This window comes from Miniopterus schreibersii (assembly GCF_964146895.1).
Source record: "Miniopterus schreibersii genome assembly, chromosome: 1".
Lineage (NCBI taxonomy): Eukaryota > Metazoa > Chordata > Mammalia > Chiroptera > Miniopteridae > Miniopterus > Miniopterus schreibersii.
Genome location: NC_138101.1, coordinates 174387869 through 174401695, shown reverse-complemented (window position 1 = coordinate 174401695; position 13827 = coordinate 174387869). Strand labels below are relative to the sequence as shown.

The 13827-nt window shown below is 41.3% G+C and overlaps 1 protein-coding gene across 6 annotated transcripts in view; it reads right to left on the bottom strand.

The window, feature by feature from the left end:
- The window catches only part of SYNE2 (spectrin repeat containing nuclear envelope protein 2), a 276194-nt gene that overhangs the window by 200786 nt on the left and 61581 nt on the right, over positions 1 to 13827 (bottom strand). For all 6 annotated transcript variants that reach the window (XM_081146179.1, XM_081146181.1, XM_081146184.1 and 3 more), the window contains 6 exons: positions 5863 to 5924; positions 4573 to 4668; positions 4403 to 4480; positions 4221 to 4313; positions 1930 to 2111; positions 660 to 856 (listed from right to left, as the gene is read on the bottom strand). In XM_081146179.1, the coding sequence (XP_081002305.1) occupies positions 660 to 856; positions 1930 to 2111; positions 4221 to 4313; positions 4403 to 4480; positions 4573 to 4668; positions 5863 to 5924 (708 nt within the window). The remainder of the gene's footprint in view (positions 1 to 659; positions 857 to 1929; positions 2112 to 4220; positions 4314 to 4402; positions 4481 to 4572; positions 4669 to 5862; positions 5925 to 13827) is intronic.

Below are 13827 nucleotides of genomic sequence, written 5' to 3'. Positions count from 1 at the left end.
AGCAATAAAGTGGTATTAAATACAACCCAAAGTATAAACTATCTGTGAGTCTATACTGATATAAATGGTTGGGTAAACAAATAAATGGAGAATAGGCGAACCTCCTGTGCAGGAGAATTCCAAATAACTTAAGTAGATAAGCTGCCCTCAAGGAAGGTGAACATAACTGTCCTAAGTATGGGCTGTGCACAGAGACTTCCCAGTAAAGAGTACAGGGTGGAAAGAGAGGAAGCAAAGAGTACCTGAGGTTAGCCTATGGCAGAAATTAATTTCATGAAATTTAATAAAGAGTTTAAGTTAAACCCTCCAGGACTAAAGATAATGCTGTTTGCTTATATATGGATACTAGTATTTTCAAATCAACTTCACACCAGTCATTGTTCTAAAAATAAAGAAGCTTCGCCCGGCCAGGCGTGCTCAGCGGTTGAGCATTGACCTAGAATCTAGAAGATCGGGGTTTGATTCCCCGGCAGGGCACATGCCCGGGTTGCGGGCTCGAGCCCCAGTGCGGGGCGTGCAGGAGGCAGCCAATCCATGATTCTCTCTCATCACTGATGTTTCTCTCTCTCTCTCTCTCTCTCTCTCTCCCCCACTTTCTCTCTCTAAAATCAATAGACATATTTTAAAAAAAAAGAAGAAGAAGAAAGAAGCTTCTTTACCTTCTGGTTCCAGCAACTTGGGGATTTTTAATTCTCGCTCTGCAATTCTGAAGGCCTCTCTCAGATTGTCTTTGTTGGATCTATGCTTCACGCTCTTCATGTCAATTAGGTCTGGTCGCAAGGCATGAATGACAGCCAAAAAAGCCATCCCATTTCTCCAGCTTGACTTAAAATCTGTCACACTCACAGACTCGTGCCTATCACAAAAGGACAAAAACATCATATATCCTATTGAGTACGTCAAAGCACCCCACTCTCTTCAACAGTAATTAAAACAAATTTAAGTGAATCAAATCAATCATAAATCATTCTGGGAAAATATTTTATTTTAATCTTGTGGTCATATTAAAGTGAAATGCCAAGCGTGATGAGGCTCAGAATACTACAGAAGAGTGGTTCTCAAAGTGTGGCCCCTGGGCCAGCAGGAGCAGCATCATGTAGGCTGCAGGTGCTAGAAATGCAAATTCTCAGGCCCCATTCCAGACCTACTAAATCAGCTCTGGAGGTGAGCCTGAAATCTGTCTTTCAAAGCCTCCAAGTGACAGTGATACCCACTCAAGTTTAATGCTCCTCACTCAACAATCTGTTGTAAAACAAAAAAAAAATTATGAGCACTAACTTTCCTTCATTGTCCCCCCTTTTCAAAAACATACACTCGCTTATCTCTGTTTCCTGACTGAGCTCTGAGTTTCTAAACAATGGGGACTGTGGTCTTTTAATGTATTATATACAGTTCCAGGAGATAATTTTATAAATTGGCTACTTATTCACTTATTTGTTCCTTCATCTACTCGATGCACATTTATGGAGCACTTACCATGAATTCACATTATGCTAAGTTCTAAAGATACACAGTCAATTAAGACATAGCCCTGACTTTTAAAGAGCTCCTAGTGTGGTAAACTTTCTGAATCTAAGTCCACCCTCCAGATGCATAGGGGAATTATGCCTAAAAACAAGGATACTGAAAGACCACTTTATTTGCACAGTAAGAGGCCACCTATGCATGTGGATGGGACTGAGGTAAGTTACCCAGATGATACCATCTTCTGGTCTTCAAAACCAAGAGTGGCTGAGCTCACAGACTGCGACACTTGGAAGAAGCACTATGAGAGGAAGGGGGTAGTTAAGCATTTCCTTTTTATCAGAGGGAAGTGTTCAGGTGGTATTACACACAGTTGGCCTGAATTTCAGACCTAGAGGTCAGTAACGTTGTGTTGGTGGGTACAGCTGCCCTGTGTGTCTCCTCTGGTCATAGCAAACTACTTACGTGGCACACTGCTCCTGAGCCCACAAGAGAAGAGCCTTTTTCGCAGACATCTGCCACCTTTCTTGGGCTTGGGAGCATTTCTTAGTGGGAGGACTTGAGGTAGGAGATGACTCAACCACACTCACATCGTCCAGGGAAGGTTGATTGTAATTGCAAGAAAGAGTCTGGGCAAGTTCCTCAATCTAAGGAAGACATAATAATAGTTAACATGTACAGGATCATAAGTTAGCAGCCTTGAGGCAAAGCCTTCAGCCAAAACAAGACTAAGGAATATCATAAAACAATGACAGTTTACTGGTGAAATGAGAACTAGCCAAAGCCTTGAATAACAGCATCTGTCATCTCGGGCTACACTTTGGTTTTCTTTCAGTGAAGCTGGGTCACTCTCTACCCTCAATCAGGCATGGTGTTCCACATCGAGGGCAGGCATCTATCTATTCATGCCCCTAACGTGCTTACAGAGTGTTTTACTGGTGCTCAACATCTGTGAACCTACATTGCACAGAACTAAGCTGAGCTCCTAGAGTATCTTCAGAGATTGGGTCAATTAAAATGCATCTTTGATTATAAACCATTAAGAAAAAAATACACATAAAGAAAAAAAAACAGTCAAAACACATGGACAAGTAAGTCCCAGGAAAGAGAAAAAAATGTCATTATATATATGAAAATAACCTCATTAGTCATTTAAGAATCTAAATATATACAGCAAGAAAACAAGTTTTTCACATATAACATGGGCAAAAATTTTTAAAGTTAACATTCAGTAATGGTGAGAGTATAAAAAACTAGATATTCATATACTGCTGGTAAACACAAAAATTGGTTCAGATTTTTTGGAGGGCAATATAATAATTACCCAAAATGTTAAATGATAAATTCATAAACATGGCAATATATTTCTCTCAATAACTGACAGATTCACCAGACAACCAATAATAATAGATGTGATCAACACAATTAACAAACTTGGTCTGACTGGCATACTCCATTGCACCTAAAATGGCAGAATCAACATTCTTTTCAAGTACATATAAAACATTTACTAAAATTGGCCATGCTGAGCCATTAAGAAAGTTTCGACAATTTTGAAGGACTGGAAGAATTCAGATTATATTCTCTGACCACATTGGAATTAATCTAGAAATCAATAACAAAGATAGAACACACAAAAACCCAAATATTTGGAAATTAAGCAACAGATTGTTATAGAACCGATGGGTCAAATGAGAAATCATAATAAAAATTAGAAAATATTTTGAACAAAACAATAATGGAAATATTATATTCATGGATTAAAAGATGGAATAATTTAAAGATGTCAACTTTAATAATATAATAAATTATATGAATTATCAAATTTTAACATTTTTTATCACATTTCTTTTATTTATTTATTTTTAAATAAAACACAGATACAGTTCAAGCCTTCTGTCTTTCCTTCTCCAGTTCCATTTCCTTCCTTTCCGAGAGGAGGAAACCACAATCCTAAATTCACTTTCCATCATTTTCATGTGTATTATTCCACTATAACTACAAATGAAGGTATCCAGAAATGATAGTCTCATTTTACAGGTTTTAAACTTTATATAAGTAAATTATGTTATTTTCTAAAATAAGCATTTGTTGCCCATGTAAATTTTTAAGTTATTTTTAAGGTATCTATGGAGATATAGAACATGGAACTTTCTAGATAACTGCAGAAAATCTGCACTAATTCGGAATCCCAGACCTGAAAGAAAAAGTGTCATACAGCCAGTACCACGACTGTCTTATTCACTGTTATTTTCTTGGTGTCTTAGCACAAAAACTAGCACATAGTTGGTGCTCAAAAATATTTGTAGAATGAAATAAATATATGAGTTAGTCTTGGACCGAACTGGATATTGCAGGATTATTAGTCTGGGCAAAGGTCCTCAACAATAGGGAGATTTTACAAAATGTAGTGGGTTCGTTTTCAAGAGTTTACTCCAGGAGCTTTCTACTCTCTTCCACTGAAGTAAATAAATATAATAAGCAAAAATTTACCATGCTAGGTTCTATTCAGACTGGTGCTGATATCATTGATAATTCAGGATATCATGGTAATTCAGCTTTCAATTTTCAACTGAAAAATAACGTAAGTGGCAAAAGGGCTGCTACCTATTTTCCACCTGGCAAGATTTCCAGTGTCCTATATCTGGAGGAAGCCCAGGACTAAATCTGGCATCAAATCACACTTATTGCATTACACGTATTTCATAATGTGGTAATTAGAATAGAGATAATTTCCATATCACTGAACTACTTACGTGAAAGTGCAGTATAATTATCCAAATGAGGCCAAGAATAATGGATGGGTTTCCCTCTATAATGTCAGTAACATGAATATTTATTAGCTTGATCTGGAACAGAAAAAAATGCGGGTGAAAAGGAGAAACTATTTCACAGTATTAATCTCCCCAATGAATTTCCAAGTGAAATTCATACTCACCGATCGGCTTTTTAGGAATGTCAGGGCATGTTCTATATTGAGTCTACACTGGAATGTATTAGATCCTTTATCTCGAGGCTACAAAATTCAAGCAAAATATATTACTCAGAAACATAAATTTTATTTTAAAAGTCAGCAAAAAGTTTCTCAATATCATTTTAAGAGCTTACCAACTGTTGTCCTGAGAGCACTTCTAGCAGGTCCAGGAGGACGTGCCCCTTTTTAATGTCCGTGAATAGGTCTGATATAACTGAGGGAGGAGTGTGCTGCAAAAGGACACAAGAAAAATCATCTCAAACTTCAGTCCAAAAACACAGTACCTGTGAGACTCTAATAAATGTGCCTTGTACCTTTGCAAAAGCTAAGAATCAGCACTGATTTTTTTTCTTAATCAACAGAATGACAGAGAACACACGAAGCTCCATATCAAAACATGATAAGCAAAGTAGCAAACTTATCTCATGGCGAATTTCCAGTGACAAACAGTCTCAGCTTTCAGCGAGAGCTTAACACCTGTGCATAGAGGTGGCATTCAAGACATTTAGAATCCACCAAGAGCGACCCATTTGGGAAGCAGATTACATTTCTGGAGTAACCTGCTTAGGAATTTACCCTTTTTAGAATGGCGAGCACTGTGCTGGGAAGGGAAGCCTGTGAGAAGAGGCCCATTCATTTTGTATCTAGGTTGTTCCCGGTACTTGGCATCACTCAGAGGCAGCACAGCACAGCGATTAAGATCAAGTCCTCTGGGTCCAGACTGCCTGGAATTTGTATCCCATCACTATCACTTACAAGCTGTGTGGCTTTAGTGCTCTGAACCTTCCTTTCCCTGTTCTGTAAACAGGAATCGCACTCATGGGGATGCTGTGAAAGTCACTGAAATGTAATGAGTAGCTAGTACAGGCAGTCTCCAACTTAGGATGGTTCGAGTTCGAATTTTCAACTCTATAGTGCCGCGAAAGTGATATGCACTCGGGAGAAACCATATGTGGAATTTAGAATTTTGCTCTTTCCCTGACTAGCCATATGTGGTACAATACTCTCATGATGCTGGACAGTGGCAAACAGATGTTTGGTAGGTATATTAAACGCATTTTCGACACAGTATTTTCAACTTACGATGGCTGGTTGGGACAGAACCCCCTAAGTCAAGGAGCACCTGTACATCTGAATAACTTAGGAACGTGTCTAATGCATAACACTCAATTTATATGAATCATAACTGTTGTCACTTCATTTGGTAACAGATTTGTGTTGCTTTAAATATTTTTATAAAACACTCCCATGCCCTTAACAAAAGTGGCCCCTTTTGCGTGTAAAGAAAGAGTAACAAACCCGTGAAAACAAGATCGTGGTGACATTCAGCACATTCTCTCAACCTTCGACATGTCACCAGTGCCAGGGAGCAGGAGAAGCAACTTACATAAATTCATAGCTGAATTTGCTCTTTTTCTCCTCACCTTTGCCAATTGTGTGTTTATCCAGCAGGTGAAGGTTCTCTTCTGGGTGTCTTCCTGCTCCGCTATTTGGAAAGGACAACAGCAGTCACAAAAAGAGAAGCCCAGAAACCACGGGAGCATATCAAAGCTCCAAAGGTCTGTCGCTCAGGGTATATCTATGTGTTTCACGATCTCACTGACCTCCTAGGACTTAGTCTCAATTTCAGATGTTCATCCCAGCTACTTTGGAAATAGCTTGTTGATGGGAGTTATTTTTTAAAGCCACAACTTAGCTGACAAGAGACCATGTTTTTAATACTTTTTACTGACCAAAGAATTAAGTCCCTACATGGCCTTGGCAGTGCTACACAAGGACCCGTGAGCAAAGAGAAGAGTTCGTAACCCAGGAGGACTTGCAGTCTAAGCCAACACCATGCAGTATTTAAAGAAAGACCCCAGAATGTCTGCAGACATTTTCAAAGGCTCCTAAAATCGTGGCAGTTTAGTCTTGACATTTACCATGAGTATTTATCATGGAGAATACACTGCCACCGAATTAACTGTAAATGACCTAACTGCAATTAGAGTTAGAGAGACCTGGGTTCAAATCCTGCCTGTTACTGAGTTGATATGTGACACTGAGCAGTGTCCTCGTGGAATAAAGTTCAAATCACTGAGTTCGAGAGACTACTAATGATTCACTCAGAGTAAACAGACCCTGGCACATAGTGAACACATAAGCACTCGTTTTCACTCTTACTAACCAGGCGGGAGTCAAGGGAAATATCTGAACACTCAGAGTGAACCATCCCTCCCTCCCGAGGGCAGGAGTGGGCCCCACACCAACACCACGCTTCCCCACGCCTTCTACCCCCTCAGCTTTAGCTGGCATCTGCAACTCTGGGGCCTGCACACATGGACCAACTTTCCATTTCCATCTCCTTGTCCTGCTGGACTTGGGATAGGAGTAAGCCCAGGCTCCCACGTCTTGCTGTGCCTAACGTTCACAGCCTTGTCACCACCATCGAGTTCACCAGGTCTCATCGCATTTGTCTTTATCCGTGCTTAGGTATGTACACACACACACAGCACACACATTGCACGCGCACGTAGGTACATACACACCCCAGGCTCTCGGGTCTCCCTCGGTTTTCTCTCTCTCATTTCCATGAAAGTCTCCACATCTCCCAATTTTTCTCATCTCCCACCTCTCCGTAACTCGTGAACGCCTTCCCCGTGCTGAAATTCACAGCACAGCCACAGGGCAATCCCCTGTGTGCCCACCACCCGCTCTGGGCCTTTCTGCTCTACCTGAACCCTGGCCTTCCTGAGAACTCTGCTCCCCCCACAGCCTTCTCAAGTGGGCCGGTGCTTTCTCTTACAGACCTTGGGCCATGGGTTCCTTGCTCCTCGCTGCTACTTCCAGATCCTTTTCTAATCTTTTTGTCCCTGAAATGCTCCAGCTCCAACTCTCACGTCATCGGACTGTCCCCAGTGTTATAGTCATCTACTCTCCTCTGCCATTCCCCATCATTTCTCAAAGGCTTCAGTTCCTTCCCCACTGTCACTTTCTCCAATACAACTCTTGTCTAATTCTTAGCAATTTCAATATACTTACTGATGAACCTTCCAGCCTCCTGGGCTTTCCATTTCTTGAATTCCTCTTCTCCAATAAACGTGTCTTCTGCCCTGCCTCAATGATTCGCTGTCATTGTCACACCCCAGACCTCATCATTACTAATAACTACGGCTCCTCATAATCTCAATTTCACGTATCCCCACTTCTGAAAATCACCCAGTATCTTTTCAGTTCATTCCCTCTAGTACTCCAACTCCAACAATCCTTGGAGTCCATCGGCAACTCCAACACGCTTAATACTGATTTAACCAGCTTTATACTGTCCCTCACCCCTTTAATATCCTTCCTCTCACCCTTACCCATTTTAAGTGCCATGATCAATTATTACGGGCACTGCCTTGCACCTCTCACTCTGCTGAGTGCTCGGCACTCCTCACTACACTCTGCTCAGGCACACCTACTACACGGTGCTGCTGAATGTGGCTGGAAGAAAATCCGGAACTGCTTGGTCTCACCGTGACACCCAGGTGGGCCCTCAGTGCCGCGGGGCCGTCACACTCTATTGCCCTCTCTCACGCACCTAAAAAGCAATTTCACTTTCTTCTCCTTTCTCAAACTTCTAACACCTGCCCTCCCATCAGACTCAGCTGAGGCCTTGCTTCTCAAGGGATCATCCACTTTCACCTAACGACCTGCCTCCGACCTGTTAGCGTGGATGAACTAGCCCTGCTCGGACCTAACACCAACCCCTTCACTCACTCCTCAGCTCCCATCGCTCTGAAGCTGCTCAAGGACATTGTGCTCCTTTCTCCCCCATATCCATCTCTTCCTTTCCTCTCCCTCCTGCACCATTCCCATCAGTACAGATCCATGCTATTCATTCACCCATCTAAAAGCCATACCAGAAACAAGCCTCCTTGAGCCCCGCTCCCCATCAGTCACCGCTTCATTTGTCTGCTGCCCACAGTGGCAAAACTCCTCAAAGAGAGTGTTTATGGCCACTCTCTCTAGGTCCTCTCCTCTCTTAACAAAACCCATGCCAACCAGCACCTCACCCCTCCACTGAAACTATTCTGTCAGCAAGGTCACCATGAATCAAGGTCATCCATGACTAATCAAGGTCACCAAGGGTCGATTCTCAGCCTTCATCTTTCTGGAGCAATCAGCAGCATCTGATACAGACCATCACTCTCTTCTCCTGCTCCCAGGATCCTACACTCTCTGTTTTCCTGCGACATCTCAATCCGGCTTCTCTCCTTCTCTCACACTTCATATCCAATGCCTCAGGAAATCCTCTGGGGGTCCGCCTTCAAAATATATTCAGGATATGACCACCTCTTACCACTCTGGTCCAAGTCACCTCCACCTCCACCGGGATGACTACAATAGATTCTTAACAGGTCTCCCCGCTTCCAGCCTTGCCCTCTAAATACTATTCTCAAGTCACTAGCATGATGTTGCTAAACGTACATGCCTAACTCCCTCATTTCCTTCAAACCTTTTTTTTTTTAATATATCTTTATTGATTTCAGAGAGAGGAAGGGAGAGAGAGAGAGAGAGAGAGAGAGAGAGAGAGAGAGAGAGAGAGAGAGAGAGAGAGGAAAAAAACATCAATAATGAGAGAGTCATCACTGATCGGCTGCCTCCTGCACGCGGGCATGTGCCCTGACCAGGAACCGAACCGCGATCTCCTGGATCCTAGGCCGATGCTCAACCGCTGAGCCACGCCCGGCCGGGCTCCTTCACATCTTGACTCAGGTGGCACCTCATCCATAAGATCTGTCTTGACCGTCCTATTTTAAACTGTAATACCCACAGCTCCTGCTTCCCCCTGTGCCCTCTATTTTTTCCTACAGCACTTACCACCTTTTAACAGTCTGTGTAAGTTATGCATGTAGTATCCTTACTATTTAATGCCTTGCTTGCCTCCCAGTAGAAAGTAAGCACCACATAAGCAAAGGCGTTTTGCCTCTGATATATTCCAGGTGCTTAGAAAAGCCTGGTTCAGAGTAGGCGCTAAATAAACATTTACTGGAAGAAGAATAATCTCACTCATTATTATTATTGTTACATTTTGTTTGCTATGCTGAGAAGGTCAAATCTACCTGTAAGTGTTTATACTTATTTAAAAGTTGTCTGTTCTACCTTCTAATCCCCTGTTTTCCTTTGACTCTTGCCAGTCTTCCTTACAAACCTCCACCTAACACAGCTGTCATAGACTGAAATAGCTGGTATGACACTAGTTTGACTTCTCAACATTTTTTGACTCTGATGCGACTTCAGCTTGAGGGATAGAAGAGAATCTGAGTAAATGGAATTTTAGGGTGCTTACAACTGTTTATAAGTATTGTGACTGATTAGATATTAAAACTGTACTTCGCCTCAGTGGATCTTTATCTTTCTAAACTCATTTTATTTTTTCTGTGTTACCAATTTAAATTAGTTACAGCCCAGTGACTTATACATTGTAGGGTGCTCAATAACTGTTAGCTGAAATGAATTCAATTCTGACAAGCCAACTGGATAGTTTAGGCTTTTCAGAGTTACTTCTGTTCTATATAAATTTCACGTAACAGAAGAATTACAAATATCACAATTTTGTCCTATAATTCAAAATGTTACTAAGTCTTCTGGAATCTCTGAGATATGTTTTCATTCGCTTTTTCCTCTGGGATCAGTAGACAATAAGACAAACACTTTAAACACACACCAATGCTTACCAAAAAATGTATTGAGGGCTAACTTTGTTCCTCAATAGAAAAAAACTAGAGAATGAGTTTTTACGATCCCAGGATCAAGTCACATGCACATAATATACATTAATCAAGACCATGTATAGCCTGGCCGGGTGTGGCTCAGTGGTTGAGCATCGACTTAGGATCCAGGCGATCGGGGTTTGGTTCCTGGTCAGGGCACATGCCCGGGGTTGTGGGCTCAATCCCCAGTCGGGGGCATGCAGGAGGCGGCCGATCAATGACTCTCTCTCCCTCTCCTTTCCCTTCTCTGAAATCAATAAAGATATATATTAAAAAAAAAAAAAAAAAGACCATGTATAAAAGCAGGGAAGGACCTACCCATTATTATAACAGAAATAAAGCAGAAATTCAAAACAAACTACAAAAAAAACAACAACAATGATTCTCTTCCTACCTTTAAAGAACCAAGAGAGACTTTTCTTCCCAGGAGACAGAATGTGAAAAACAACCTAATCAGGAACACTACCAGGTCCAGGAGATAGAATCTGCAGTGACTTTAGGGGAGTTACGGGTGGGGGATGGGGGTGGACGGGGGCACTTTTAAGTAACCATGGAGGGGTGAAATGATGGCACAAAACTGAATATAAAAAGAGCATTATGTGCTTAAGGAGTTTTAGTATTCCAGGTGCACCTGGAAACCAAACAACTTCCTAGTAAGATAAGGGATTATTTCGCTCCGATGCCATGCTGGACAGAAGGTATCTTGGTACTGAGCAAACTGAGGACTAGAGAGGAACTTTCCCAGGCTGAGAAAACGGGCGGCAAAAAAAACACAAAAAACAGGGTTCTAACTGGGTTGTTCAAGTTGGAGGACCTAATCTAATATGAGGTTGGACTGAGGAACACTCCCTGGCAGGGACCTAACTTAAATTTAAAATAATAAAACATTTTCCAATGGAAAACTTAAGTTATCCCTGTCCTAATTTGATTAAAATCTAATAGAAAAGAGGGGAGGGAAAAACACTAAGAGGAGCAGTCGAATTGAATCCCCACCCAGTGCTCTCCGGGTAACAAAGGCACCAGTGAACAAATGAAACCTTCAGGAAAGGACTTAGAAAGGAAACTCCAGGGGCTTTTAACTAATTCATTGTCCAAACTTAACACCTAGTCATCCTGGAAATCAGAACCCTTCAAATTCAACAAGGGCCTTTGCTAATGGCAAACAAAGATGTCCCAGGTACAATTAAACACCTTTGGAGCAGCTCAATTAAATGATCTTGAATGTGCCATTTCATTTATCCCTTGACGCACTTCTCTAGCATTTTCATACGGCTTTATCCCTGAAAAGCAGTATTAATTCAACAGGGACCACAGCCAAGCAGCTCACCCTATGGCAGGGTAAGTAATCTTTTGTTTTTTTCAAAGTCTGATCCATTGGGGGGAAAAACAGTCGAGAGCCACATGCTTTAAAGCAACTTAATTTGAATGGGAGATTTTTTTTTAACTGTTGGATTTTATTTTTTAATTTCCAGGGTAACTTTCTAATAAAATAATAAAACTCTTCTCAAAATGGCATGTAGAGAATAGGACCTTTTAGTCAGCAGATGTTAGGAACAGAAAAAGGAAAAAAAGAATAAAATCTATTACAACGAATTTCTTAAAATGCCAAGAAATAGGGAATGAGAAATCCTCTATCCTGATTTTTTAAGGCAAATAGAAAATACATATAATGTAGGAAAATATACTCAGTGAATTTTATTCGGGCCCATATAAGTATCCTTCGTAATCATTCTTAGAAAGTATCTGACCGGATTTCAGAAATGAGGCATGGAAGGAAAAGGTTTTCTCTACGTGTCATTACCATAAAAATACATTTAATCCATGACTCTGTTCTTATTCTATCTGCCTTTCGTGAGCTGGCAACTCCTATTGTTAGCTGTAAGGGAGTTTAAATGAAAACACTGAGTTAAGTGCAATTAAAGAGTATGAATTGTAAGTTCATTATAAAGCTCATTATAAAACTACTATACTGCCCTGGCAGTGCTTGATACAGGGTAGAGTCCCAGAAACACATGTTGCCTGAATGAATCCATGACCTGTACTCATAAAAAACAAATTATACCATGAAGCTGTATGAGTTTACCTGTACATTAGAAATATTTTTTTGAAGATATCAGACCCCTTGGAAGTTCTGCTGAGAAAACATTCAGACCGAGGCAGACAGAGATACACAGCAGAACTGGTTCCCACTATTAATAATCCTACTCAGCCCTGGCCAGTTTGTTCAGTGGTTAGAGCGTCGGCCCGAGGACTGAAGGGTCCCAGGTTAGAGTCCGGCCAAGGGCATATAGCCAGTAGCAGGCTCGATCCCCGGCCCCGGTCAGGCCTTGTGCGGGAGGCAACCAATCGATGTGTCTTTCTCACATCAATATTTCTATCTCTCTTTCTCCCTTCCACTTTCTCTGAAAAGCAATGGAAAAAATATCCTCGAGTGAGGATTAAAAAATACTAATTATAAACAAACAAATAAATAAATAAAATAAAACTACCATAGCTACTGGGTCTGAGAAAGGTCCTGTTTCACAGAAGATCATCTAAAATGTTGACTTCAGTAGTCTTCCTTGGCAGTAAGAGTTCACCAGGAGTTACTCAGACATGAGAATCACTAGTTTATGTTTTCACGTAAACACGGAGCAATGCATTATTAAGATGTGGCTTCCCCAAGAATGTTCTCTACTGCATAAGGTCCCTGAAGAAGCTTTACAACCTCCTTCTACCCAGGAATTTCTCTTCTTCCTTTTCGATTATTGGGTTATTGATAACAGGCTTACTACACTCAGCCCCAGATTCATTACTTTGACTTTTCACTCTCATTAAAGTCTTTTGATCATTTCCTAATTCTTAATGAATAAATTATTAATTCTTAGCCTAACATTCTAGGTCATTCATACTTTGACTCCAATCTACTTTTTCCTGACTTATCTCCCAGGACTTCTCAACGCATATCCTTTATTGACTCATATCATATTTCTCTAGCCAAACTAGAACAGCTACTAAGACAGCATAGGCACCTGGGCCCAGGGCCCCGAAGACACCAAATGGCCATAGGAATGCTGGACTGCAAAAATGTCACCCCCCTCTGCTCCCTACACAAAAATGCAGAGGCAGGTGATTTTATCTCCATTCTAACTGCCTTCTTAAACGACTGACCCGCATTCACAGTTGATCAAGGTCTGACCCGCTCCAGGGTGGGAGTAATGAGCAGTTGCCATCTTGCCCCCACAGCCAGGCACATACATAAGTTACCAGGCCATGCAGCTAGGAAAGGAATGCCAGTGTAAGAAACACTCAAGCCTATGGAGAACTTTTGTGAGTTTATTTGAGCCAAACTGTCAACAACTGCCAGGAAGCAAAATCTCAAAGAACTGCGATAATACTCCAAAGAAGAGCAGTTCTGCACCTTATTTCATACATTACAATCAAAAGAGGAGACATAAGTGGATTATATGAAATCCACTGGAGGTGGATTAGGGAGGAAGGAGAAAGTAAAGTGGGGAAACCTCTGGGACTGGATAAAAAGTAAAATGATAGACACATACTCCTTTTAGATAGGTGGGTATAGGCCAGTTAACAGTCAACAATTAAATCAGTAACAATGAGGGGATTTGTGGTCTCCACAGAGCACTGCCTGTGCTTTGAGGGGTCCGGAAA